The sequence below is a fragment of the Myotis yumanensis genome, unplaced genomic scaffold, assembly GCF_028538775.1.
Source record: "Myotis yumanensis isolate MYYU_CA2020_CCGP unplaced genomic scaffold, mMyoYum1.0.hap1 SCAF_1, whole genome shotgun sequence".
NCBI classification, from domain to species: Eukaryota; Metazoa; Chordata; class Mammalia; order Chiroptera; family Vespertilionidae; genus Myotis; species Myotis yumanensis.
In genome coordinates, this window is record NW_027223752.1 from 134,965,794 (window position 1) to 134,991,500 (window position 25,707).

The 25,707-nt window shown below is 41.7% G+C and overlaps 1 protein-coding gene across 2 annotated transcripts in view; it reads left to right on the forward strand.

Moving 5' to 3' along the window:
- The window catches only part of FRMD4A (FERM domain containing 4A), a 363,981-nt gene extending 354,038 nt beyond the window's left edge, over positions 1 to 9,943 (forward strand). For both annotated transcript variants that reach the window (XM_070432133.1, XM_070432141.1), the window contains exon 23: positions 6,609 to 9,943. In XM_070432133.1, coding sequence (XP_070288234.1) covers positions 6,609 to 6,711 — 103 coding nt within the window. In that variant the 3' untranslated portion in view covers positions 6,712 to 9,943. The remainder of the gene's footprint in view (positions 1 to 6,608) is intronic.
- The last annotated feature ends 15,764 nt before the right edge of the window (positions 9,944 to 25,707 follow it).

Sequence of the window (25,707 nt, forward strand, 5' to 3'; positions counted from 1 at the left end):
GTGCAGAAAAGGATCATCCTCAGATGTCCAGTACCATAGAAGAGGGAAATGGCAAGTGGATTTCAGTAGCATCATTGGAACAACAAGAAATGTCAACAACCAAACTGTAAATTTGGGCCAGGGCAGCTGAGTCAGGGTAACAAGGAAGACCAGACATAGGCATGAATAGATTTGGTGGTTGGAGATTGGCTGGTGTCTTCTGCTGATTTGAGAAGGGCTATACATTCCTCTAAGATTAGATTAAATTTCCTGTATGAGCCTGTGTTGACTATCTTCATTTTTTTCCATAACATAAGTGACTCCATTTTAGTTTGGGTCTACATTTCCACTTTTTGATCAAGTCCCTATTAAGGGGTATTGATCACTCATATATTGCTAGGTGTTTTCTTCTACATGGACTTCATCCATTTTGTTTATTTTCCTTTACCATGCCATGACTAGACATCTTCCTCAGGGTGAGAGAATCTTTCAGGGTTGGTAGCAACTAAAAGACCACATTTGAGCAACTTCTCATAGTGGATCAAAGTGGAGGTCAAGGCAGAGAGATTTTGTCCAGGGTATAGGTGTTAGATATCAGTTTGAAACACTGGGAAAATCTATCACATTTGCTACTTTTTACAAAGACTAGATAGACAACAACTGAATACTTCAAAAATTAATACACAAAATAAAATGACAAGTAGGATAGAGAGACCAAATTGTAACCGATGAGCCAAATCCTATTGGTAACCAGATGAATAAGTCAAAATTCTAAGACAATCAGGTTGAGCTTGACCTCAGGTTTCTCAGAAGTATTGATCTGAGTACAATGGTGTTGACTACAGATGTGTCCTTGTTCTGTTAAGAGATATTTAAGGCTGTCCAGTTAGTTGTCAAGGATAACTTTAGCTAAAGAGTATTGGAATTTTTGTTGGGTGGCTGATGCCTTTGTGGTAGAATCAGCAATGTTCCCAAAGGTTTAAAGGGTTTCTGATCATAGCCTCATTTGTACTTGCTTCTAACCAGGCAAGTAGGGATCTTCCAAAAGAAGTAAATCCTGAATGCCTCCTGGTAAGTCCTATATAACTTGATGATAATTCAGGGGAGTTGACTAGCGAGGTGTCTCAGTTTGGTTGCAGACAGTTAGGAGTGCAGTATATACCCTAAGTAAGAGACATTTGCCAGTTATGTGCCATCTATCTAGGCACAGGCATTCATAGGCCCAAGGAGCAAAATCACCACAGACAAAGATAAATCCCTACAGGGCACAAACCCACTCCTGCTAAAATGGCATTGTTAATAATTCATCTGCATGGTTTGTTGCATTTGCACATTCAAGGCAGGAGTAGGTTAGGGTTTTGATGCATCTGGGAAATAAATCTCCTAGTCTGACATAAAAAATTGTTCTAAATTCCTTGCAAAGGTGGATGCTGGTGGTAAGATTTTGTAATCATTGGGGCAGGTATGATATAGATAGATAATCACAAGAATTTGGGGGTTGCAAGTGTGTTACAGTTTCATAGGTACTTGTGTCTAACTGAGAAAGTATAGTTATAATCAGAGAAAGGAAAAGAAAGGCACTGGGAGCTTGGCTGCAAAAGCATACTGTGTAGCTGACAGGAAGGGAATTAGGGTATTGGTTATGGTGGCATTAGGGCTAGAAAATAAACTGGTTACAGGAATGACCAGGGTCTCTACCACCATGGGAGAGAGGAAGTTTTAGGTGGCAAATCCAGCAGCTTAGCAAGTTATCACACTTGGCAATCACCTGGGAGATACAGGCAAGGGCATTTTATATATGGACAAGATCAAGGGAAAATAGGAGAAAAAACAGAAAACTAGAATAGTCTGCTTAATTTCTCCCCTTGTGACTTTTGTAGAGGAAAACAGTGTTGGAAGTAAGCTTTAAGTTCTGCTGGCCTGGTCCATCTTTGGGATAGCTGTCTACATCCAGTGTTATCTGTTGCTGGCTGCGTGGAGATCTTGAGTTTGAGATCATCACTGACTTTGCTGGTCCATTCATGCCCTGTGACTCTTAAATAGGGACGGCTGCCTTCACATTTGGCTGCACAGGAATTCGTGAGCAGTACCAGGAAAGGTCTTCCCAACAAAGGAAGAGGGAGTCCTTTAAGTTATGTCTTTTTCAGTAGACATATTCTCTAGGACAGTGGTCACCAACCCATGGTCCGTGAGTTCCGAAAGGTTGGCAACCGCTGCTCTAGGAAGTAGGTCATGAGAGGAATCAGAGGTCAGGCTGTATTCTTGTTCAGCATAGCCTTCTTTACCTTTTGAGAGATGTTATTGGAAATAGAGAATCAGGAGCTATCAATATTTTAATAGATCACATTGGGCATCTGATGGTCAGAGTATGGGGAATGAGGCAGCTGTATGGATCTGCAGGTTACTATTTCACAGGGAGCAAGCTTATGTTTTTCAAAAGTTAAGGAAGGACCCTTAGATTCTCTAGAACATTGATAGCACCTTGGTCCAGGGAATTTCCAAGGCTCACAACATTTTCATAATTGGGTTTTAATGATGCCACATTCAGCCTTTCTGCTAGTCCTGAAGACTGAGGGCGATATGGGCAATGCAGCCTCTGTGGACCAGAGAAGGGGCTCCGCAGAGTTCTTGGATTGCCTGGCCAGGAAAGAGTTCTGAGGTCACTGTGCAAAGCAGTAGGGGCGCCTCAGGGAGGGATGATGTTTTCAAGTAATTTCTTTGCTACAAAAAAAAGCAACAGGGAAAAGCTTCTACCCAGTGACAAACATACAGACCATGACCAGCTCGTGATCATATTTGTTCACTTGTTTTTAACAATTGTGTTTAGATTAATCAAGAAAATTTCTCAAGATATTAAACAGTGAACCAAATCTTGTTATTTTCCTTGCTGACAAATTGTGTAACAGAGATAACCAAACTTATTTGACCAGGATATAAGTTGTATTTCTGCATTATAGTAAAGCTGGTAACTCTGAATACATACCTATTTTAATTGAACCAACACACTTAAACTAGCTTTTATTTACTAAATATTTATCCTAGATTACATAAACTTTGAAAAACATCTGGGTTAAGTTTCTATATTTCTGAGCATTTGAATACTTAATTTGATAAGTGCTTATTTTCCTTTAAGCCAGTTAAATAGAGCTCATTTACAAACTAATTTTGGTAATGCTACCCAGAAATAGAAAAACATTACCTATTTGCAATATATATATACATAAACATGCCACAGAAATTTTAATTTTAAAATTTTGGTCTTGAGACAAGTACGATAATACAAAAGTCACTAGTTTATAGAAAAAACAGATGGCCACAAATAAGGTTTCTGGCAGAATCTTAAAGATTCCATTTCTTTAGTTAAGCATTGGTCTCTCAGAGCCAAATTAATACCTCAATGCCTGAACATGTTCTTGAGGTTGGCAGGTGATCCAGTGTCAGTCTAGCTAGCCTGTTCCATGACCACCTTATCCTCATATGAGTCTTGGAGTTAGTTGGGAAGTCCTCTAACAGCTTTAAGTGCTCAACTTGTGCCCATCAGTTTTGCGGCTTTGGCTTCTGAGATTCCCATTAACCATAAAACTATTACTCCTTTACCTCATGTGCACATTGACAGAAACCGCCAGTAGCCAGAGAGATGGTACTGCGGACTGGCCAAGAGAAAGCCTTAGGTGTGCACCAGCAGCAGCTCCCAAAGTAAAACTGTGGCCTGAACCAGCGTGAACTGTGGACTAACCAAGGGCTAGTGAGTGGTGTTCTGTTAGAGCTTCTTGTCAGTCCAGACTAACCCATTAGGCCTGTACTGGGAAGCCAATTAGATTGATAACTCAACGCAAAGATAGCTGAACTCAGGACCCAGAGGAACTTACCCATGGCCCTCAGAAATGGGGGAAAAGAGAACTGAAAAGGTTCACGGGACCAGAGCCTGTGTTTCTCGTCCTTGAAGCTGTGAGATACCTCCTTTGGGTTCTACCACTCCCATCAGACTGTTAAAAAAAAACACCAAAATTCAACTGAGTAAATTTTTGAGATCTTTTTGGCTTTATTCATTTAAGTCACAACCTAATTCTTGAGGAATCAAAAACTGTACTTGTCTTCCAAATCTAGTCTTTACAAGAATAGAAATGCAGCACTCAAAGCAATTCAGAGCCCACCTATCCTTTTTACCAATCCCCAAACCTCCCCTATTCATCTCAAAAGGCTTACAGATACTGTAAAAGATGTGGATTCAGAAAACAGTTTTTCCAGTGCCTTTGAGATATAAATGTTCTACTTGGTCTTCTCCAGGAGTTCTCATCTGGGCTGTTTCTTTCAAATGTAAACTTAAGGGAAGTAATTCTTATCAGAAGGAAAAAAAAAAGATGGGGAAGGCTACTCGGAATTTAAGCAAATAAGAAATCCTAAGTGTCTTCTCCACAAATATTAATGAAAAGTTGTAGCCATCTGAGCATGTAACCTTAATTTATTACAACTTCCAGAAACATGGCTTGGATCCAACTCTTCTTTGATAAACTAGTGAGGTATGGCTCACGACTCAGGGCAAAGGAGGAGCCAGGACTTGCTAGTTCTCTTTCCATCTCCGTGTCCACATCCTGCTCCTGTAACTGCATTCTTAGGAGGAAACTGACATCTTCATGGTGTGAAAGCTGCTTGGCCTTGCAGCTTTCAACCTGTGAACCAGTGACTGTGGCTGGAGGACTCTTCATTGGGCCACCTGAGTCACTTACCCACCCTAGGGTGAGGGTTTGGGGTGACACCTGCTGGAGAGCGCCACCAGGACCACATAAAGGTACATAGGGACTCCACCAGGGCTCCAGCCTCCTCACTCACCCCAAGGAACAGCCAATGTCCACTATGGGGTCCAACCACCTTTTGCCACAAAAAGTTTCTCAATTCGCAGGCACAATGGCACAAGTCTGTTTTGTCAGGGCAAAGAGGAATTTTGCAGGGAGGCTGTAATGGAGTCAGGCATGGACCATGCAAATGCTCCATTTCTTTAGTTAAGATATCCATGGCTAGGACCTAATTAAGAGACTTTGTTACTGTGCTTCTGAAGCCACATTTAAACAGCATTAACCGGGGTTCCTGGCACAAGACTCTCATTAAAACAGTATATCCACAGTATGCTTATAGATGCCTTGGGATTTCCCAGCTTTCATGGGTTTATTTAACAGACAGATGAGAAACATTTACAAAATCCAGAATGTCTTCATCTATTTGTTCCTAGAGAAGTCAGCAAATCAAACAGAAAAGTGGCGATGACTGATCATTCTCAGTCATAAACTGGTTCTTGAGGCCATGTTTAAGATGCTCTTTAAACTTGCTTTTCTTTGAACCACATTGGATTGGGGGCTCTTGCTGTCACCCATCCCAACCCTAACCCCAGCACTGGGTACGGGAGATCAGCAGCAGAGGAGAGAATCTTCTAACATTTATGGAAAGTCCGATGGTGTTTCTAAAGAGATCTTCCAATTCCCTCACTGGCATATGCTCCTGGGAGGTCAAACTTGAAAATCCAGCCTTAACAAGACACAGACCTACTAACTCACAGCCCAATGTCCTTCACAAGAATATTCTTTCCAAAACTAAAGGCTGGGGTCAAAGGCCTAGAGGCTTCATCTCTTCAGGATTCAGCACAAATGAAATCACACTATGAATAAAAGCAAAAAACACAAAAATGAGCACACAAGCCACTCCAGGCTACATCACAACTGTAGGACAGAGCACCAGGTTAGCCACGCCAACATCTGGGACTGCGGCCCAGAAGGCAGAGCCTACGGGCAAACTCCAGCTCATTCCCACCTTCACCCAGATGATGTCTGACCTTTATCTTACCCTAAAAGAGCTAGAGAGGGGCTCTTTTTCCTGAACATGATCCCTAGTGGTGATTACCAGCTTCAACATACGTAGCTCTGTGATCGTTTCTTGATATGTAAAAATTCCTTCTACTCAACCTACATAGTGCTGCCTACCTGAAAGACTTTTTTTTAAAGCCTCTTGTTTTCTATATACTTTCTTAGATATTTTCAATATACCTTTTTTCTAATCACAAAACATGTTATTTGAAATAGTAAGCATTGGTTCAACATTTTTAAAAACTCAGTTTAAAATATGACTCCAGTTTCACTATGGGGAAATCTAACATTTTAAATGTTCTCCTAGGACAATAAAATCTGGTTAGCCCTTGGGGCCCAGGGAGGACTACCCAAAGCAGCTGTTCTGTGGGAAAGGAAACCTGAGAAACCCAGCTGCAGGGGCTCTCGCCTTGCTGCACAGGGGATCACGTGGGGTCTCTGAAAGCCCCCGTACCTAGCACACCCAGTGCACCGCACACCAATTAAACCAGCACCTCTGGGGTGAAGCCAGAACTGAGGTTTTTGAGATTTCTTGGGTGACTCCAGCATGCAGGCCAACTGCATAAGTAAGCGTTAGCTCCACTATCCTCCTGCACAGATGTCGAATGTTAGGTCCCCTTTATGTCTACTCAGCACTGCATCAGGCCTAGCTCCTTGTGGACAGGGCAGACTACTGCTAAGTATGAAACCCTGCAAAATCAGCATGCGCTTATGAAGGCAGGCTGGTAAACGCCGCTCCCCACTCACCGTCTGCTCTCTTTGGATTCCCTGCAGGAGCTACAGTGACAGCTGTTTCCTGGATTCCCCCCTGTATCCAGAACTAGCTGATGTCCAGTGGTACGGCCAGGAGAAAGCCAAGCCGGGGACCCTCGTGTGAACCAGCCGGCCTCAATCTGACCGCCTCAACGCCATTCTGAAATCACCTCACTGCCTCTCATTTGCCTTACCCAGACACACCGTCACCCTGCACCAGCTTTGGCCCTCAGCACTTTTTCCTCCTGTCTCCGCATCCCCTCACAACTCAAAAACCTGACTGAGGAGACATTATGGAAGGTTCCGGTCCCACTGTGTGTCCCCTGGCTCTCTTGCCTACAGAGAGCCAGGCACCTGTCCTTAATGGTACCTTGATGGCTTCCCCCTGCCATGACAGCCCCCAGGCCAGGAATCATCAGGGAAGCTGGCTGGCCTCGAATTCCTGTGGACAAGTGTTACAAAGGACAGGGAAGGAGATACTGCGGGTGGTCCAGAAAGTCTGCTAAGCTGTGGCCAGCCTGCCGCCAGGAGGCACCAGCCAGGCACTTCAGGAACAGGTTGCCTGGTGGGAAGGTTCTTAACACCTGAAATATTCCTTGGGCAGTGGCTCTTGGGGGAGCGGGGAGGAATGAAACAGGACGCTCAACACATCAGAGATGTATCAGAGGATCACAATCAGTTCTATGCTGCCAAAGATTTAAAAAATTAAAACACAAAAAATGAGAGGGGCCAAGAGGAAGACATTCTTTGTGTAAGAAAATCTCTTTCAAATTCTAAACTGCTACAACACCCGAGTCCAAGTCAACCATTTGTAAACTGTTTCCCCTCTTATGCCTCTCCCCAACGTCCACCTTCTCTCTCGGGAGAGCCTGGAAAACTCAGTGATGTGATGCGAAAGTCGGATCTCGGTGAGTCTGGACGCTGAGGACAGACCTGTGGGGAGCAGCGGAGTGTGCTATCAGCCCTGGTCGGTGCCCAAGCCCAGGACACAGCTGCTTTCCTTTTGGGATTTGTAGGAAACATAAGGTGATGATGCCAAAAGAGGTTCTCTCTCATTAAAACAACCAGTAAAATGATCCTGTTTTTTTTTTTTGTTTTGTTTTGTTTTGCACAAGGTGTTTCATTATATTTTTTACGGGAAACCAAGGGAAAAGCACATTGCAGTTCATTCAAGTGTTTAACTGTTGTGGCTCATTTTATGTTTGTTAGCACTTGTGTGACAAAGAGCTCAGCTCCAACTTCAGTTACCAATGTGTCTCTTATTCAAAAACCCAACTATGTCCTTAGGTAGAAAGATTTTACTCATGTGTCTACTAAGGCAGAGCAGGGTTGAAAAAAATATCAGCTCCCAGGGGGCCCACATGCCTACAATAGCGTCAGCCACCTGATGTACCACATTTGTCTGCAGGTACCAAAAGAAGAAAGAAGAGCAAAAAACGGTGTGGGAGCTGCACGTTTACATGTGCTTTGAGCTATGCTTAAAACACAACTGGAAAGCCATCAATCTTCAAAGGCCTCAAAACTACTTTTATAATAATAACAAGTGCACACTCTTAGTTGGGTATTCAAAATGGCACAAACACGGTCTCCACAGAGGTGGTATGCTGTGCTTATTGGCACAAGTGGGGGGGGCGGGGGGATATTTTTTCCTCACTTGTAATGACTTACTGGAAAGGCATTGGGGCAGCCAGAGATAGGAGCCAGGGTGGGAGTAGTTTTGTGGGAGAACAGGACTGAAGTTAGCTTTAGCATAAAAAGAAAAATCTTTGTTCTTTATGTATATGTAATCCAAGAATAACAATAGACTCCACCAGACCAGGAGGGTATGGATGGACATGAAACAAAATAACCTGGTGCACCCTCTGCTGCAGTGGGCAAAGCACGTGGATTCACAGCCGCTGGGCCATCCGAATGATTCAAGGCCTGGTCTTCGAGGCCCTGTGCACGGCTGGGTTGGTGATAGCAGCTTGCGGAAGGGATTACTATTCACAGAACACTTTAGGGGTAAACCCTGTAGGATACATAAAACTGGTTATAATGTTAAAATGATTCTGGGGATTGATGGGGGGGGGGTATATTTCCGTTGCCCTTATTCTGATGGTCAAAGCTACAAACAGCAGATTTTTTCCCTCCCCACTTGGAAACATTATACATTGGGCCATTTTTCTTTCTCCCAAAACTGATTCGTGAATAATCAAACTGGACTATGAACAACAGGAGCAGTCAGTCAAAAGGGAAATAGAGAAGGTGACAAGGTTCTACAACATGTACAGTAATGGAGCATCAAGTCTGAAGTCAATCGGGTCAAGCTTTTAGCCCAGTTGGGTTACAGGGAATGAGAGATGAAAATTCTAAACACCTGGGTTCTGGATTCTGGGGGCAGAAAGAAATGGAGCAGGAGAGGGATTGTAATTCAGACCAACATCACAATAGTCTGGTAGTAAAGACAGAGATTAAGTAAAACAGGTTTTACTGTTTAGCTGCGTTCAGTTACTACAAAGTGTACATAAAGTATTAGTCCTTTGAGACTGACATGATTAATGAATGATCAATGTGGTGGGAAACAATGGAGTTATTGTACACAAGCACTTGCAAGCTCTTTATAGATCCCTATTTCTTTAAAACAAAAGGTGGACCATAAAGCCTGGTCTGATATAAAGCCCCATTGGATTCTATGGACATGTATAAGAAACTACCTGTTTAGCCAGAAGACTGGTGAAAACACCTATATCAGACTGTTGCTAGCCAGGTGAATTTTTTATTTTATTATATGGAGGTGACTGTTGGAGAAGTTAAAATTCCAATTTGTTTTCATTCAGTATTAGTTTAGTTCTAAACATAGCAAACCCGATCCAGGTGCTATCAGATGACCAGTTACTGCTTAGTTTTAACTAGGTGTAAAATTTTTCATACACAATGTCAATAGTTTATTACAAGTTGTGTAAAATGGACTCTAGTTTAATAATGGGGGAGAAAAGGATTAGGTTGCTCCTGAAACTGACTGTAGAGCATGTAAAATGATTTTACTGGATTCTGTTCAACTGTAATCAATGAAAAAGATGTACGTTGTAGACAAAGTTGCAGAATTAAAAAGAAATCTGCTTTTAATTTATTCTTTTTGTATTAAGAATTTGTATAGTACCTTTACATTTTGCAAAACAGTGTGGTTGGCACTTATTAAAGCATTTTCAAAATGAAGAGCTCTCAGTTGCTGCTTGGCGATCTGTTTGTTTCTAGATGACAAATGCTTAAGATGCTCTGGAAATCTGTAACTCCGGTGCTGGTGTCCTCACCAGGCTCATTTTTAAAAGTCAACTTGCAGACGCTATTCTTTTTATTAAATTTTTTAAATTTTACTTTTAAGTACAGTTTCATTCACCATTATTTTGTATTAGTTTCAGTTATACAGCACAGCAGTTAGACAATCATATACTTTACAAGTGTTTCCCTGATATTCCCAGTACCCACCTGGCACCATATGTAGTTATTACAATATTGTTGACTATATCCCTATGCTGTACTTCATATCCGCATGACTGTTTTGTAATTACCAATCTGTACTTAATCCCTTCTCCTTTTTTACCTAGCCCCTCAACAGTCCTCTCCTCTGGCATCCATCAGTCTGCTCTCTGTATCTGTGTGTCAGTTTCTATTTTGTCTATTCATTTATTTTGTTCTTTATATTCCACATATAAGTGAAATCATATGGTATTTGTCTTTGACTTATTTTACTTAGTATAATACCCTCTAGGTCCATCCATTCTCTCATCAGATCTCATTCTCTTTTTATGGCTGAGTACTATTTCATTGTATGTATGTACCACAGCTTCTTTTTTATCCACTCATCTATTGTACAGATGCTATTTTGTCTTGTTAAATGTTGTAGACAAGCTCAGTTCACTTATTAGAGGCTAATTCTTATTCTATTTTTATTTTCTTTTTGTTACTTAGAGATGATATATTCCCAATTATGTATTGTCCCTTCATAAGAGGATATGAGATTAGAGATCAGACTTTGTCAGGATGTTAGGTTAGTGTTTTTATCACTGTCCATTATAAAGAGTGACCCATGTGCAGCATGTGCTAGGCCTGGGCACTGTCCACACAGAGCAGCCCTGGTGGGAGAGACGCTGTAGGACCCTGGGCTCTGGAGGTCAGCCCTTGTCAGTCTCCAGTGGTCCCTGGTCCCGTGTGGGATGCATAGGGCCAATCAGGGAGATAGGCAGGATGCTCAGGCTTTTTACCACTGCTGTTCACTGCTGTGCTCACACCACAGCGCAAACTCTGTCCCTATCCTCCGGGTCATATCACCAAAGCAATAGCCCACTGGGCCTGCAGGTCCAAAGAGCTTCATGTTTAAGGGCATAAAGGTAACTGGCTGACTTCAGAAAGGAATTTGCTGCCATTGAATCCCTGCCCCCTAGTGTAAGCCAACATGCACCTCTTCTTTAGCAGGAAATTGGAATCTGGCGGCCAAGAACATCCCTGGATGGAAAGTCTTCCCCAGATGGAAAACCCTTGCTGAAGCATTTGCCACCACAGCAAACCCTGCCAAAAATGAGAGCAGTCACCCTGGCCGGTTTCTCAGTGGTTAGAGCTTCAGCCCACAGACCAAAGGGTCATGGGTTCAATTCCTGTTCAAGGGCACGTACCTCGGTCGCAAGTTCAACCCCCAGCCCCAGTCGGGGTGCGAGCAGGAGGCAACCACTTGATGTGTCTCTCATGTGGATGTTTCTCTCCCTCTCGCCTCTCCTTTCCACTCTCTAAAACTCAATGGAAAGAATATCCTCACTCTATGGATGAGGATTTAAAAAGAGAGAGAGCAATCCACTGAAAATGCAAAACATGCCTGGAAGTGAGCCCACTAAGACAGCATTTTATACTTCCTAAAGCTTTCCTCGGGAAAGCAACCAGGGCCCCTGTAGCTCAAGATAATCTACACAAATTGCAAATAAACAGGGATCTTCCACAAGTCTTGTGCATGTAAACACACCACAGCTCAGGAAATAAATCTCATAGCCACTCATTAATTTCTATCACACGAAAGCACCTTGCACATGGGAGGGTGGGACTTTTTCATTTCTTCTTCACTCCTTCTTACCTTTCACCACACACACACACACACACACACACACACACACACACACACTCCCTCCTTACACAGTGCCAACAAGGCAATTTGGTTATTAGAAAATACAAAAGAAACACCAAACTCCAGTAAAAGCATTAGAAATAGCCAGACCTTTCATTGCTCTCTTCCTCAAAACCAGTTTAAGAAAAAACAAACTCAGACATAAAATTCTCTTTAAAAAGAGGGGTGTCAGAAAACCACAGATGAGGGCTAGCAAGCAGGCATCAGGCCCCAGTTGAAGTCATTCACTGCATTTAAGAGACCTATATTATATTTGGGGGTGGAGGGCAGAGGAAAGAAAAAGTAAATTATAGAAAGTGATAAGAAATAAGGGATAGTGGAAGATTTAGCCTCTCACGAAGAGGAAAATGTTTTCAAGTCAGATAAGAAAAGCTGCTGGCAGGTGTGGAGGTGGGAAGAGACCTTGGACTTGCTCCATATTCAACCTGGTGTGAGAAAAGATAGGTGAGGCCTCCCTCCCAGTGAGAGGGTCACTAGATAGCAGGGTATGGTCAGCATGCAGCAGAGTAACAGAGATTAGAATATAAAATAGCCCAAGAGGAAATGAAGATGGAGGATGTCCTCCAGGCATCACTTAGGGCCCAGCTGCCACTGGACACTCAGTGGCTGTGAATTCCCTCCTGGCACTTACTAGTAGGGCCTGGAGGAGACCGATGGAATGGCACAGGCTTAGGTTCTTCTGTGTGGCATGGCAGGAGGACAAAAGGGTAAGTGAGTAGAAGGTCCTGGTGAGAGGGTGACTGAAATGATGACAATGGCTTCTAGATGGACTAGAGAGAAAGTGCAACCAGGAATCAAGTAGAAAACAGAGGAATAAATAGGATGCCTTGAAGAGGCCCAGGAACAGAAGAATGAAGGAGAGAGGGAGCAAGGATAGGACTTCGTGACCAGAAGGAGATAAATAGTCATTTTCCCATAAACTTCCCATCCCCATGTGAGTGAACCACACAATCTGATAATCGTCACATGGAAAAGTTCCTATGTCAGGCTGATGGGGTTAGTGAATGTCACCTGAGCTTGGGGTTGCTGGGACACGCACCTGGGTCTCATTCCCTGTGTGCAGGAGCTACAATTCTGGCTGCCTATTGTATCGGGGGACCAAACCCGCACCAATTGACAGAGATTTGATAAAAAATAATTGCTTAACGAGATAGCGAAGAGGTGACCAAGCAAAAGGGGGATGCTGAGACCTCACAGAGATGATGAGCATAGGAAGCAGCGACCGTCCTTAGGGATGGGAAACAAAGGCAAGGGATGGTTAGAAGGGAGAAGCTGGTAGGTGCAGCCTGTGGAGCTGGGAGTCAGACCCGAGGCGTGGATGCTGCTCTGCCGGCACCTGTGCCCTGGGACCTTGGTGGGACCCCGGGTTCAAACCTCCGAAGTGGGGGCACCAGCAGACAGTGCTCTGACCTCTGAATTGCATGATGAAGTCATACAGGCTGTGCCATCACTGTTAGGGACGAGAAGCTAACAAGAGGAGCAAATCCCTTCTTCCTTCCCTAGTTCCTGTCTGTCGTGCGCTTACTATTGGTGGGACCACCTAACAAAAAGCCAGCCGGAAAGGAAATGTGTGGCCTGCAGAGTCCCGTGGTCACCAAGCAGAGCACAGGAGGCGCAGGAGAGCCCAGAGAGATCAGCTGCACCACCAGCACCTGGGGCCCAGCGGACTAGCCTTCACCTCTGAACCTTGGCTGGTGAACCAACTAGCAATCCCAAGTCCCTAGTCAAACTAAACAGCTCTAAATCAAGGAGAGATCTCTACAATCTACTGCTGAAGGACAAGCCAATGGGTATTGAATGAGTGAATGAATGAATGAATGAGTTTACACCAGACCATGTAAAACACTGATCATAAAATCCTCCCAGAGGATTCAGCCATCGGTAGCAAATGCAAAGTCTGTTTCCATCACAAAATCAAACTCTTGGTTAATTCTATTCACATTACTCCTATTAGCTCTCCCAGACTTGCTACTGTTACAAGAGAAGGTTTTTTCTTACTGTTCTCCAATGTTCTCCTCAAACAAAATATTTTAAAATCTATTTTCCAAATAATTCTTTCAAGTGTTTTTTTTTCACTTAGCAAGTTTGAAATTATTTAATTTTCAAGGCCATGCATCCTATTTGTGTGTCTATTGTTAAATACAGGCACTATCTGGTGCCTTATTCTTAAGCATTGTCTCAAGCCTACATGAGTCATCCAGAATGCTATCTGATGATATCCCAGGGACTTTAGACAATATTACTGTTACCATGGAATGCAGTCACCAAGCCCTAAAGATTTAACTAGATGCTGTTTATTGAAACTGAACTTCATTGAATCCTCTCCCATTCCATTCTGGTCTCCACATTCTAATATATTACTCATTCTTCTCACCAAAATTACTCTACCTTTTAAACTATTGACTGTTCATAATCTCTGCTTCCCTGATTTTTGAGGTGACCCTTCCCTCCTGCTACCCTTCTAATAAAGGAGAACACTCCCTCTGGTCATTTTTTTCCACCTTATGTGATTAAAAGGTCTGTAAATGTTCATATTTTTGCAATTACATGTCATTTTCTTCTTAAATTTTTTTTTCACTCTTCTCCAAAAGTTGTTGCTATTCCTTTTGATTACTTGGGAGAAATAATTAGCTCCTCTTCTACTTTTGTGACCTATATATTTATATATACAGTTATAGTTACAGTTATAGTTATAGTTATAGTTATAGTCATAGTTATATAGTTATATTTATAGTAGAGCTGCTTGGTTTTTGCTCAAATTTCTTTTCAATCTACCCACCTTTTAGGAAATAAATTATTTGGTTTTTTTGTTAGGTATTTTGAGCTTTTCTGAGGTATATACTTTTCTACACAGTATCCTCTCCTTCCGAGAGTAGCTTTCCATAGGGAAGCCTATTAAAATAAAGAATAATAGAGGCCCCAGGTGAGCTCTTCCTAAGTCTCTCCACCAGGAATGTTTCTGTGAGCACCCAGGTCCCTCTCCCTCCTTGCTTTTCTCTTTCCAAAGCAAATCTATCCCTGCTCTGGAGGGCATCCACTGCTGCTTCTGTGGGGGGTCTTGCTCCATTCAGTCTCCCTTCTCCTCTAACTTCACACTTTTTCTTTCTCTTTTGGCTCTTCCCCTTTAACATATAAATATACTCATTTTTTCATCTTAAAATAAAAAAAATCTTAACAATGTATTTCCCTCTGACTACGACCACATCTCTCTTCTCAGCCAAATGTTTGGGAAGAGAAGCCTTCAGTTGCTGCCTTCACTTTCTCACGCCCCATTCACTTCTTCATTCACTGCCTGCCATCCTGCAGGCGCACATCCCCAAGCACCCAGTTGCCATCGCCAAAGGCATTTGTAGCTTTCCTGACCTCCTGACAACATTTGACTATGTTTAGGAAATAATATATGGAGTGCCAGAAATTAAGGCAGATGCGATCCCCAATCTCATATGGCTCAACTTATTAGGCATTCCTGACAATACTCAGGTTTCTTTGCTTCCACTGCTCACCTTTGCAGGCTTTACTTACATGCTACTTAAATCTCCCTTTTCTCCAAGTCTTCTTTTCTTCTTCTTCTTCTTCTTCTTCTTCTTCTTCTTCTTCTTCTTCTTCTTCTTCTTCTTCTTCTTCTTCTCCCTCTTCTTCTTCTTCTCTTTCTTCTTCTCCTCCTTCTCCTTCTCCTCCTTCTCCTTCTCCTCCTCCTTCTCCTTCTCCTTCTCCTTCTCCTTCTCCTTCTCCTTCTCCTTCTCCTTCTCCTTCTTCTTCTTCTTCTTCTTCTTCTTCTTCTTCTTCGTCTTCTTCTTTCTTCTTCTCCTTCTTCTTCATAGCTTCTCAAAGTAATCACCCATTTTTAATTACTTTATATACAGGGTGGGGCAAAAGTAGGTTTACATTTCTGAGTACATGAAATACAGAGTTTATTCTTGTATTGTTATTTAGTAACTAGAGGCCCAGTGCACGAATTCATGCATCACTGGGGTCCCTCAGCCTGGTCTGTGGGATCGGGCTGAAACAGGCTCTCTGACATCCTCTAAGGGGTCCTGGATTGCAAGAGGGCACAGGCCAGGCTGAGGAACCCCACCAGTGCATGATCAGGGCTGGGGAGGGACACGGGAGATTGGCCCGCAGGGGAGGGCTCCAGGGCATGTCCAGTCCTTCTCACTCAGTCCCGATCGGCCGGACCTCAGCAGCGAGCTAACCTACCAGTTGGAGCTTCTGCCCCTTGTGGTCAGTGCACATCATAGTGAGCGGTTGAGTGGTTTTAGCATATCATTAGCATATTATGCTTTGATTGATTGATTGGACCACCAGACACTTAGCATATTATGCTTTTATTATATAGGATTGTTGTATTATTTTCCATATGAACAATTGTAAACTTACTGTTGCCCCACTCTGCATACTCTAAAGATAATACAGTTTTAAATGTTTTCATTTAACAGTTTTATTTTACATTGAATGCCTCATTTACTAAAACCATAGATTCCACATTGCTCTATAAAAGCAAACGCAAAAGAATGTGATATTCTTAGCATGTCAACTTTAAGAAATTTTCCTAATAACTTTTTCTGGTCTGACAGGAGGAGGACTCAGGCTGTGAAAAGGCATGAAGAAAACTTTTGGGGTGCTGCTATAAATGTTCTATATCTAGATCTTGTTTAACATCTTGATATAAATTGCACATATCAAGAATCACTGAGCTCTACAATTAGGATCAGTACACTTTGCACACTGCACTATTTTGGGCATATTTTATATCAATGTAAAAGAAATAATTGCCCATTAAATGACTTTTGCAGCAGAAAAGGTTTGGTTTGTACATTTACCAGGATCTGAAAACTGTGGCCCACAGACCACCTGCCCCTTTTATCAGTGAGGTTTTACTGGAACAGCCAGGCTGTTTCCACACTGAGCTGCAGGTTGAGTAGCTGTGATGAAGACCTAAGATCCTTTAAGAAAAGGCTTGCCGACCCTAGACCTAAACTGTCCCTTTTTATGATAGTTCAAATCAACCTCACCTAAATACCAAAGTAACAAGGAAATTTATGATAGCTCAATAAATTAATTAGTTAACCCCTAATCAAGCATTTCATAAAATTCTAGCTATGGGGGGTGGCAGCATTCTTTTGCCTTGAATTTTGATTACTTGGGAGAACTATGGGTTTAATGACACCGGTCACAAACTGGTACTTTATTTGGCCTTACACATGTTATTTTTTTTTAATTTGGTGTTAATATTTAAAAAAATAGGAGTGTCCACTTTAAAAAAATCAAAACAGCCGAAACCGGTTTGGCTCAGTGGATAGAGCATCGGCCTGCAGACTGAAGGGTCCCAGGTTCGATTCCGGTCAAGGGAATGTACCTGGGTTTCGGGCACATCCCCAGTAGGAGATGTGCAGGAAGCAGCTGGTCGATGTTTCTCTCTCATCGATGTTTCTAACTCTCTATCTCTCTCCCTTCCTCTCTGTAAAGGGTCAATAGAATATATTTAAAATAAATAAATAAATAAATAAATAAATAAATAAATACAAAAAAAACACAATCAATGCCTGGCTGGTGTGGCTTAGTGGTTGAGCATCGACCCTGCACCAAGAGGTTGCTGGTTGGATTCCCAGTCAGGGCATATGCCCAGGTGGTAGGCTCAATCCCCAGTAGGGGTGCGTGCAGGAGGCAAATGATCAATGATTCTCTCTCATTATTGATGTTTCTACCTCTCTCTCCTTCTCCTCTCCCCTCTCTGAAATCAATAAAAAACATACTTAAAAAAAAAAAACAATCAAGATTTTGGCTGTTCATACAAAGAAAGGAGCAACTTTGGAACCATATTCCTACAAGGCAACAATGAGCTAAAGTGACTCCTGCAACACTGAGGCTAAGCATCGGTTGACACTTCAGCCTGTGCTCTCACTGTCTGCTTGTCCTCTAGCAGAGCTGGAGGACAGGAAATGTTGCTTCTATTAGTGCCTACATGAAAAGGACCAAAGCAAAAGACAGAGAGGCCAGGGGAGTCAGGTGTTTCCTGACATTCAGCTCACTTGTTACCTGCCTGTCATGGGCATGCAAGCTTGCAACTTCAGGTTTAAGCAATGGCCTTGAGGAAAATGTCAGACAAAAATCAGAGATATGGAAAAGCAGTAGTTAACTCGAAACTTGCAAACAGCAAGTGGTAGGGCTCTCCCTATATCTTCCAAAGTGGTCCTATTCCTCACTTGTATAATTTTGCTTCTTAAAAAGCTTCTTTGTATTATTTCTGCAATCTCTATGAGTCTATATTTATTTCAAAATAGTTTTAAGAAATAGCATTTCCTTGCCCTAATTAGAAATCTGTCTTCCTTCCTGTACCTTAATTGGTCCTCAAACATATATGACAAGTTTAATCCCTCTTCCACCAGAAAGTTCTTCCATTATCTATAACTTTCTTTCCCATGTCCCCACCAAGAGTCCTTTCTCAAGGACTCTCTTGTCCTATAGAATATTCATTCAGTCAGCAAAAATTCATTGAGCACCCTCCATAAGTATCTCTGGGGTTATAAGAGTGAACTATGTTCGTGACTTGTGGACCCAACACTAAATTATGCCTAATAATGTAATGTAAGTGATCTTTAGACTTTCCAGTGGCCATATCATATTGCTAATTACACTTCTAATCCACTACATTCCCAAATTCTTCCTCTTATACATTGCTCAGACACATACTCAAGCAACTAGGTTACTGAATCTAAATTTTTTTATGGTCATCCTTGCTAAATGTTATAGTTTTGGAATCTGCCCTTCAGTCTGTCAAGAACTTCTAGAATGCCAGTTTCTTTTCTACCTTAGCACACACCCTATCCCTTCTAGTTTCTTATTGTCTATAAATATGACAAATATACCTCTCTGTATAATCATCTGAATCAGTCATTAAAATGTTGAACAGGGCAGTACTGAGGTCACTAAGAACCTATGGCAGACGTTACTAGCATGCACCATGTACACCTGGACTCATTATTCACTGCTCCACGGCTTCCCTCACTCAACAAGCTATGAGTCATCTGATTGTATTGTTATGTCTACATCTGTCCACCAAAATATTATTGTGTTTAGGTCAAACACCTTCCCAAAATTCAGATATAATATGATCATCAATTTTCGCTAATTATCTTGGGGGAAAAACATTTTTTAAACAATGTAAAGCCCTGACCAGTGTTGCTAAGTGGTTAGAGTGTCAGTCCATGCACCAAAGCATCTTGGGTTCAATTCCTAGTCAAGGACACATACCTGGGTTGCAGTTCGCTTCCTGACCCCAGTCTGAGTGTGTGCGGGAGGCAACCAGTCAATGTGTCTCTCTCACATTGATGTGTTTTGTTTTGTTTTTCTCTCTCCCCCTTCTTTCTTTCCTTCCATTGAAAAACAATGGAAAAAAGATCCTCAAGTTTATCCCAAGAATAAACACACATGCATAAAATATGAAATGACAACAGTTAAAAGGGGTGAACAACTAAAGGAGGGTACATCCCTATACAGCTTGCATATAAACCAGAAAGCTTTATAAATAAATACTAGGTATACATTTTATTAAGAAGAAAACCAGTTTATGGGGAGGTATCATTATTTTAAAAAGAAATGCTCTTCTATTAATTATATGAACCTTGATACACACTATATCTTTGACCAGTGTATAGTTGAACACAGCAAATTTTATCATTGGGAATTGTTTTCTGTTGTTAAAGCCAAACAACTTTTTTATTTTTTGCCAACCAAAGCTTCTTGCCTCCAATAGAGTCACTGGTAGTTATTTTAAAAAAAGGAAATGTCCTAAAATTTCCATAAGTATATTTGTACTTTATAAACTCTACCATTCATACTAGAAAATCAGGTTGAAATCACTTATTAAAATACTTATATATGTGAATAAAGCATAACACAAATTAACATTTAACACTTGGAATTGAGATACAAACAAATAGATAATTCATGAATATGGTAATGATTGTTCTCTGGCACAAAATCTGAAAGCATTTTTAATATTTTAAGTAAATTTTAAATTTTATGTAAACTTTCAGAGTATCATTTTCAAGCAGCTCTACTTTTGAGAATTAACATCCAGCAAAAGTTATTATATGGACACAACCTGGGATTCTTGACAATTTGGCAAAAGCTAAGAATACAGTTGATTTTTCCCCCACTAAGAAAGATTTAACCAGTAACAATATGCACAAGTTTACAAGAGGTATGTACAACTAAGAAAATAAACTATAAAAATACTTCAGACCTATTTGTGTAGAGAAGTGTTGTTATATGTTACTTAAAAGTTATGTTCATTGAAACTAAATTTTTACTATTCGTACCTTTTATCCTAGTAGCTGTTAAATCTACCTTGAAAGTAATAAAATTAGATTTACTGAAAAATATTCTAAATTTGCTGTTCTTCACTAAACTCCCAAAGCAAACTGCAATAGTCTTATTTCAATGCTAAGGTAAATAAAGCACAACCTTTCACCCTGTTTTACATCAGACTTGAAACTTATAAGGTTTTTATTTTATTCAGCAAAAATGTCTTAAACACAAGTATTTCTAAGGAGTGGACTTACTAGTACATCCTATGATGCCATGTCCTATTTGCTATAGTTCTTTTGCTCTCAAAATTTGGTGTTAAAATTGGAGCATGTTATTCTTCAGAAAAATGTCTTCCTCTCCAAATTGCTTACCTGAATATATTTCCCTGGGTTTCATCATTTAAAACATGTGCAACACGCTTGGAGGAAATCTTTTCCCTACCTGTTCTGACAGTAACAACAATGGGCCTAGGAGCATTTCCAATGGCCATCTGGAGATAAACATTATTAGCTTAGGAGGAAAGATTAAGGAGAGATCAGAAAGGCAGAAATCACATATTGGTCCAAATTTTGATATCAAATATTTCACAGGTCTTTATGATGTAATTTTCATCCATCTTTTAAGCATGTTGAAAATATTACCATTCCCCTTACTAAAAAATAAAATAAAATAAATTGAAATATGGATGACAGACTGCCCAGGACCACAAAAGTCCATGGAAAAACAGAAACCAAAGCTAACCTTGTGAATAAAAAGACAAACATTCCTCTGCAGCCTCTGTGCACTGAAAATTAATGCATTTCGATCTGGGATTACTTGGTAGCTAATTTGATGTACTGACAGAAATCCTAGTGTGGATCTCCTTTCCACCTAGTCTTCTCCCCGGGTGGTCACACAGAAGACAGAGCCTGACTAGTTTTCCATAATCCAACCTGAAACCATGTCCATTCCCTGAACAGCAGTCAGACCTCTGAAGCCGTGGGCCTCTGCACACGGGGACTATTACATAGAGCCCACGGCGGATCTGTGAACCAAGATTAATTTCTGGCCCTGGAGTCAAATAGCTAAAGGATGAGATCGATTCACTTTGGCCCCCCACACCTTCCACCTGCCAGGAACCTTAAAATGAAAGCTATAAAATGTAAAGAAAGAAACCAATGAAGACAAATGGCTCCTTTTCTAAACCAAGCCTGGCAACTTGTGAGGAAGGAAAAGAGGAAGAAAAACAAAGTAGAAAGCAAGGAATTTCTGAAAGACCCTCAGGGTCCCAGAGAAGCCTATAGCCAGGCCTCAGAAGATTTTAATTTAAAAATCAAACACCGCCTTGGCTGTTTTTCTCAGTGGTTAGAGCGTCGACCTGAGGACTGAAGGGTCATGGGTTTGATTCCAGTCAAAGACACATACCTGAGTTGCTGGCTCGATCCCCAGCCCTGGTGACGGCACATGCAGGAGACAACCAGTTGATGTGTCTCTCTCACATCGATGTTTCTCTCTCTCTTTGTCTCTCCTCCCCCTCCTTCCATTCTCTCTAGAAAATAGATGGAAAAAATATCCTTGAGTGAGGATTAACCAAAAAAAAAAAAAAAAAAAAATCAAACACCTATGTGATTGATAATAGAACTGGTTTTTAAAAAACAACAAGCAGGTACTACAAATAGCTCTGCTCAATTTTTTTAAGCTTAATTTTAAAAGGGCATATACACATTTTTATCACAGATTTTGATATTTCTATATATGTAAATTTTAACACTGGAAATTTACTGATAACATTTCCAATATTTAAATTCCCTAAATTTCCAAAGAAAACTGTCCAAATAGGTTATTAAGTTTTTTGGTCCTTCCTGTAGTTTATACAAAATAAATTTTCACCTGATTCTCATATAGAAGAACTAGAAGCCCTGTGCACAAAATTTGTGCACTTGGGAGGAGGGGTATCCCCTCAGCCCAGATTGTGAGAGGGCACAGGCCAGGCTGAGGGATCCCACCAGTGCACAATCAGGGCTCCAGGAGGGACACGGGAGGGCTCCAGGGCGTGTCCAGCCCATCTCGCTCAGTCCCCATCATTCGGACTCCAGCAGCAAGCTAACCTAACAGTTGGAGCATCTTCCCCCTGGTAGTCAGTGTACATCATAGCGACTGGTTGACCAGTTGTTTGTCTGCCGCCTGGCGATCAGTGCACGGTTGAGTGGCCTTAGCATATCATTAGCATATTACATTTTGATTGGTTGAACGGACAACTGGACGACCAGACACTTAGCATATTAGGCTTTTATTATATAGGATAAAAAATGTAACAAGAGGAAAGGCAAGTGATATGGATTCTTTCTGCAGTGATAGTGACCTATCCACTCATTCCAATGCTGTCCTTACTAAGCAGCATGCAACTAACAGAACTATCCAAGAATAAAGTTTATAGCTATAAAACAAAAACATTTTCTTTGATGAAACCAACCTGCTCTTCTATAGAGGGAATAAAAATAATAGTTAGCCTCATTAGCTTGAGGCTCAGATCATGGAGCCCACCCAGTCCCCAGGAAGGCCAGCAGTCCTCTTCTTGTGAATACAGATAATCAGAGCTCAGAAATAAGCAATGTCATTCCCACTTTGCTGTCAGGGCCTGTCTCCTGTTCTGGTCCTGTCACTGTAACTGCTCCACTGAAATTCTTCCTGCTACTCTCGGAAGGCACAGCCACCCAAAGCCCCCTCCTCACCTTAAGCTTATGGCCCACCAAGCAGTGTCCCATGTCCAGTGTCTCCATTACTGGTGGACTAAGCCCTTCTTTTCTTGGTCTACTCCACCAACTGATAGCCTTCCATTCTTCCCTTTCTAAACTCTGCCCTAGCAGCACTTGGACACCAGAACTCTTTTCCCTGCACCAAGAGCCCATTCAGGAGGAAAGACATTAGAACAAGGGACTCATCTTTCCCTCCAGGCGTCTGCTATGGTTTCAGTCCTGAAACGGGAGAGATAAATGCTGGCAGCCTGACTTGGAACATTTTCTCATAGAAACCAGTATAAAGGGTAGTCAAATTACATTGCATCATTAGTAAACAGTTCAATTATATTAAGAATTAAGTTGCCTGGACAGCATGGCTGAGTGGTTGAGCGTCAACCTATGAACCAGGAGGTCACGGTTCAATTCCCAGTCAGGGCACATGCCTGGGTGGCTGGCTTGGTCCCCAGTGTGGGATGTGCAGGAGGCAGCCGATCAATGATTCTCTCTTATCATTGATGTTTCTATCTCTCTCTCCCTCTCCCTTTCTGCCTGAAATCAATAAAAATATATATTTTTAGTATATGTGCTGCCGAAGTGAGCATTAAAAATATATATTTTTAAAAAATAATTAAATTTTTATAGCTGGCCTGCAAAAGGAACCTGCATAACATGGTTTCTATGTCAAAATTTGTTCTAAGATATAACCACCAATCTATAAATTTTGAAATTCAATCCCATTCATGACATGAACATTACTTATATCCAGTACATGATCTGAATAATCTTTACACCTACCTTAAAAATGACTAAAAAATATAATATTGTCTGAAAGTTTAATACTGAATGCTTAACAATAAAACTTACAAAACATCAGAAAGAAAAGGTGTTTTTTATTTTACTACTAATTCATTTCACATTTATTCTTAAATCTCCTATGTAGAACACTCCCACAGTAAATGAACATCTATAATAATAAAAGTGTAATGTGCTAATTAGACCGGATGTCCTTCTGGAAGTCCTTCCATCCTTCCAAACAAAGCTGGGTCCTGGGTGCCTGCCGGTAGCTGGGGGAAAGCCCAGGTCCCAGGTGCCAGAGGGAACCCAGTGTCAGCAGCCAAGGGAAGGAAAGCCTACTCTTGCATGAATTTCATGCATCGAGCCTCTAGTATTATATAAACAACCTAGATAAATAACCATACTTCTGATGCACAACATGGTAATGTTCCTTCACATATTCTCTCTGCAACATGAATTTAATAATATCTGTTATGGATCCCTCAATATCAGCAGGAAGATTCTAAAAAAGAAAAGAAAATACAGGCATACTCCCACAACCACATCAAAATTGCAACTAAACCACAGAACAACTGTCATTCAGAATCATTTGAAATCTGGCTAAATGGAAGCCCTACACCTAGAGAATTAAAGAAGAATCCACATTGAGGCTGGTAGGAGGGGTTGAGGTGCAGAATGGACTGGTCCATGTGGCATCTTTTTAATCAGGAGGGCTATGTTGGCCATAGAGGTCGCCCCATGAGGAGCAAGTGGTCCCAGCCCCACACTATACCCTTCAGGCCAGGGTTCCAGTGCTGGGAAGAGAAGTTCCCATAACTATGGGCTGTGAAAACCAGCAGGGATTGTGGCTAAGTGACAAGGAGGATTGATGGAGTCCCAGGCAGTTATTCTTAAAGAGCTGATGCATGGACTTACTTGACTCAATCCCTCAGAGCTTGACTAATGGGGCAGTAGCTTGAAAGGGTCCAGGAACATACAGGGAGGAACTAAATTGTCTGGCATCCGGTCAAGAACTCAGGGGCAGCTTTATCCTAGAAAAAAGTGCTGGCAGAGGTCATTGTGTCTTTGCTGAGACCTGCCTGCCACAGTACCAACAAGCAGTCTCCATCAACCTGGCTCACACTGTTTTCCTGGCCCTGGTGACTCTCTGAGACCCCAGCCTCGCCCAAGCTGTTTGCAGTGGCTTTTCCATATGAATGGTCTGTGCTAGCTCAGGCTTCAGACTTTCCTAAAATCTCTTTAACAAGCAACAGCTGGCCTCAGTGTGACCTAGCAGCAGCCTGCCTTGGTTCACAGCTTGGCCTCTCCTGGGCACCTCCAAGCCCAACACAAGTAACAGTCATCTGCAGATCACTCTGTAGCTTGTGCTGGGTGGCCCCAGGTAGGGCACAGGCAATAGCTGACTTTGCACTTCCCAGAAAGCTGTAGAGCCAGTGCACCTGGTGGTCAGCTTCAGACCATGCCAGATTACAACCCTACCACATCCATAAATAACACACTCAAGGGGTAGACTCAGTGAGCACCAAAGCCCCATTGAAGCAAGTCCTGCTCCATAACATTGGTTCCTGCACAGCTACTCTTCTGTTGTAGTCACAGCTGATTCACACAGGCAATTGGCCTGGGAGTCAATCCCTCCCAATGAGGACAACAGCAATCAAGGCTCAACTACAACAGGACAGAGCACACAGCACACACAAGGACATACCTAAAGCACGCATCTCAGCTGACTGGGGAGGCTGAGCCACTGGGTTCTACAGGACACCTACTACATAAGGCCAGTCTACTAATTCCAGGAGGCATAGCAGTTCTACCTAATATATAGAATCAAGCACAACAAACCAGTTAAAATGCAGAGGCAAAGAAACATGTCACAAATGAAAGAACAGAAGAAATCTCCAGAAAAAAAGGTGAATAAAATGGAAGCAAGCAAACTACCAGATACAGATTTTAAAACAATAGTTATAAGGATGCTCAAGGATCTTAATGAGAACTTCAAGGAACTTAGTGAATATCAATGACATAAAAAAGGACCAGTTAGAAATGAAGGATACATTAACTTAAATGAAGGTTAACTTACAGAGAATCAACAGTAGAGTAAAGGATGTTGAGAATCAAATAAGCGATTTGGAATATGATGATTCAAAAA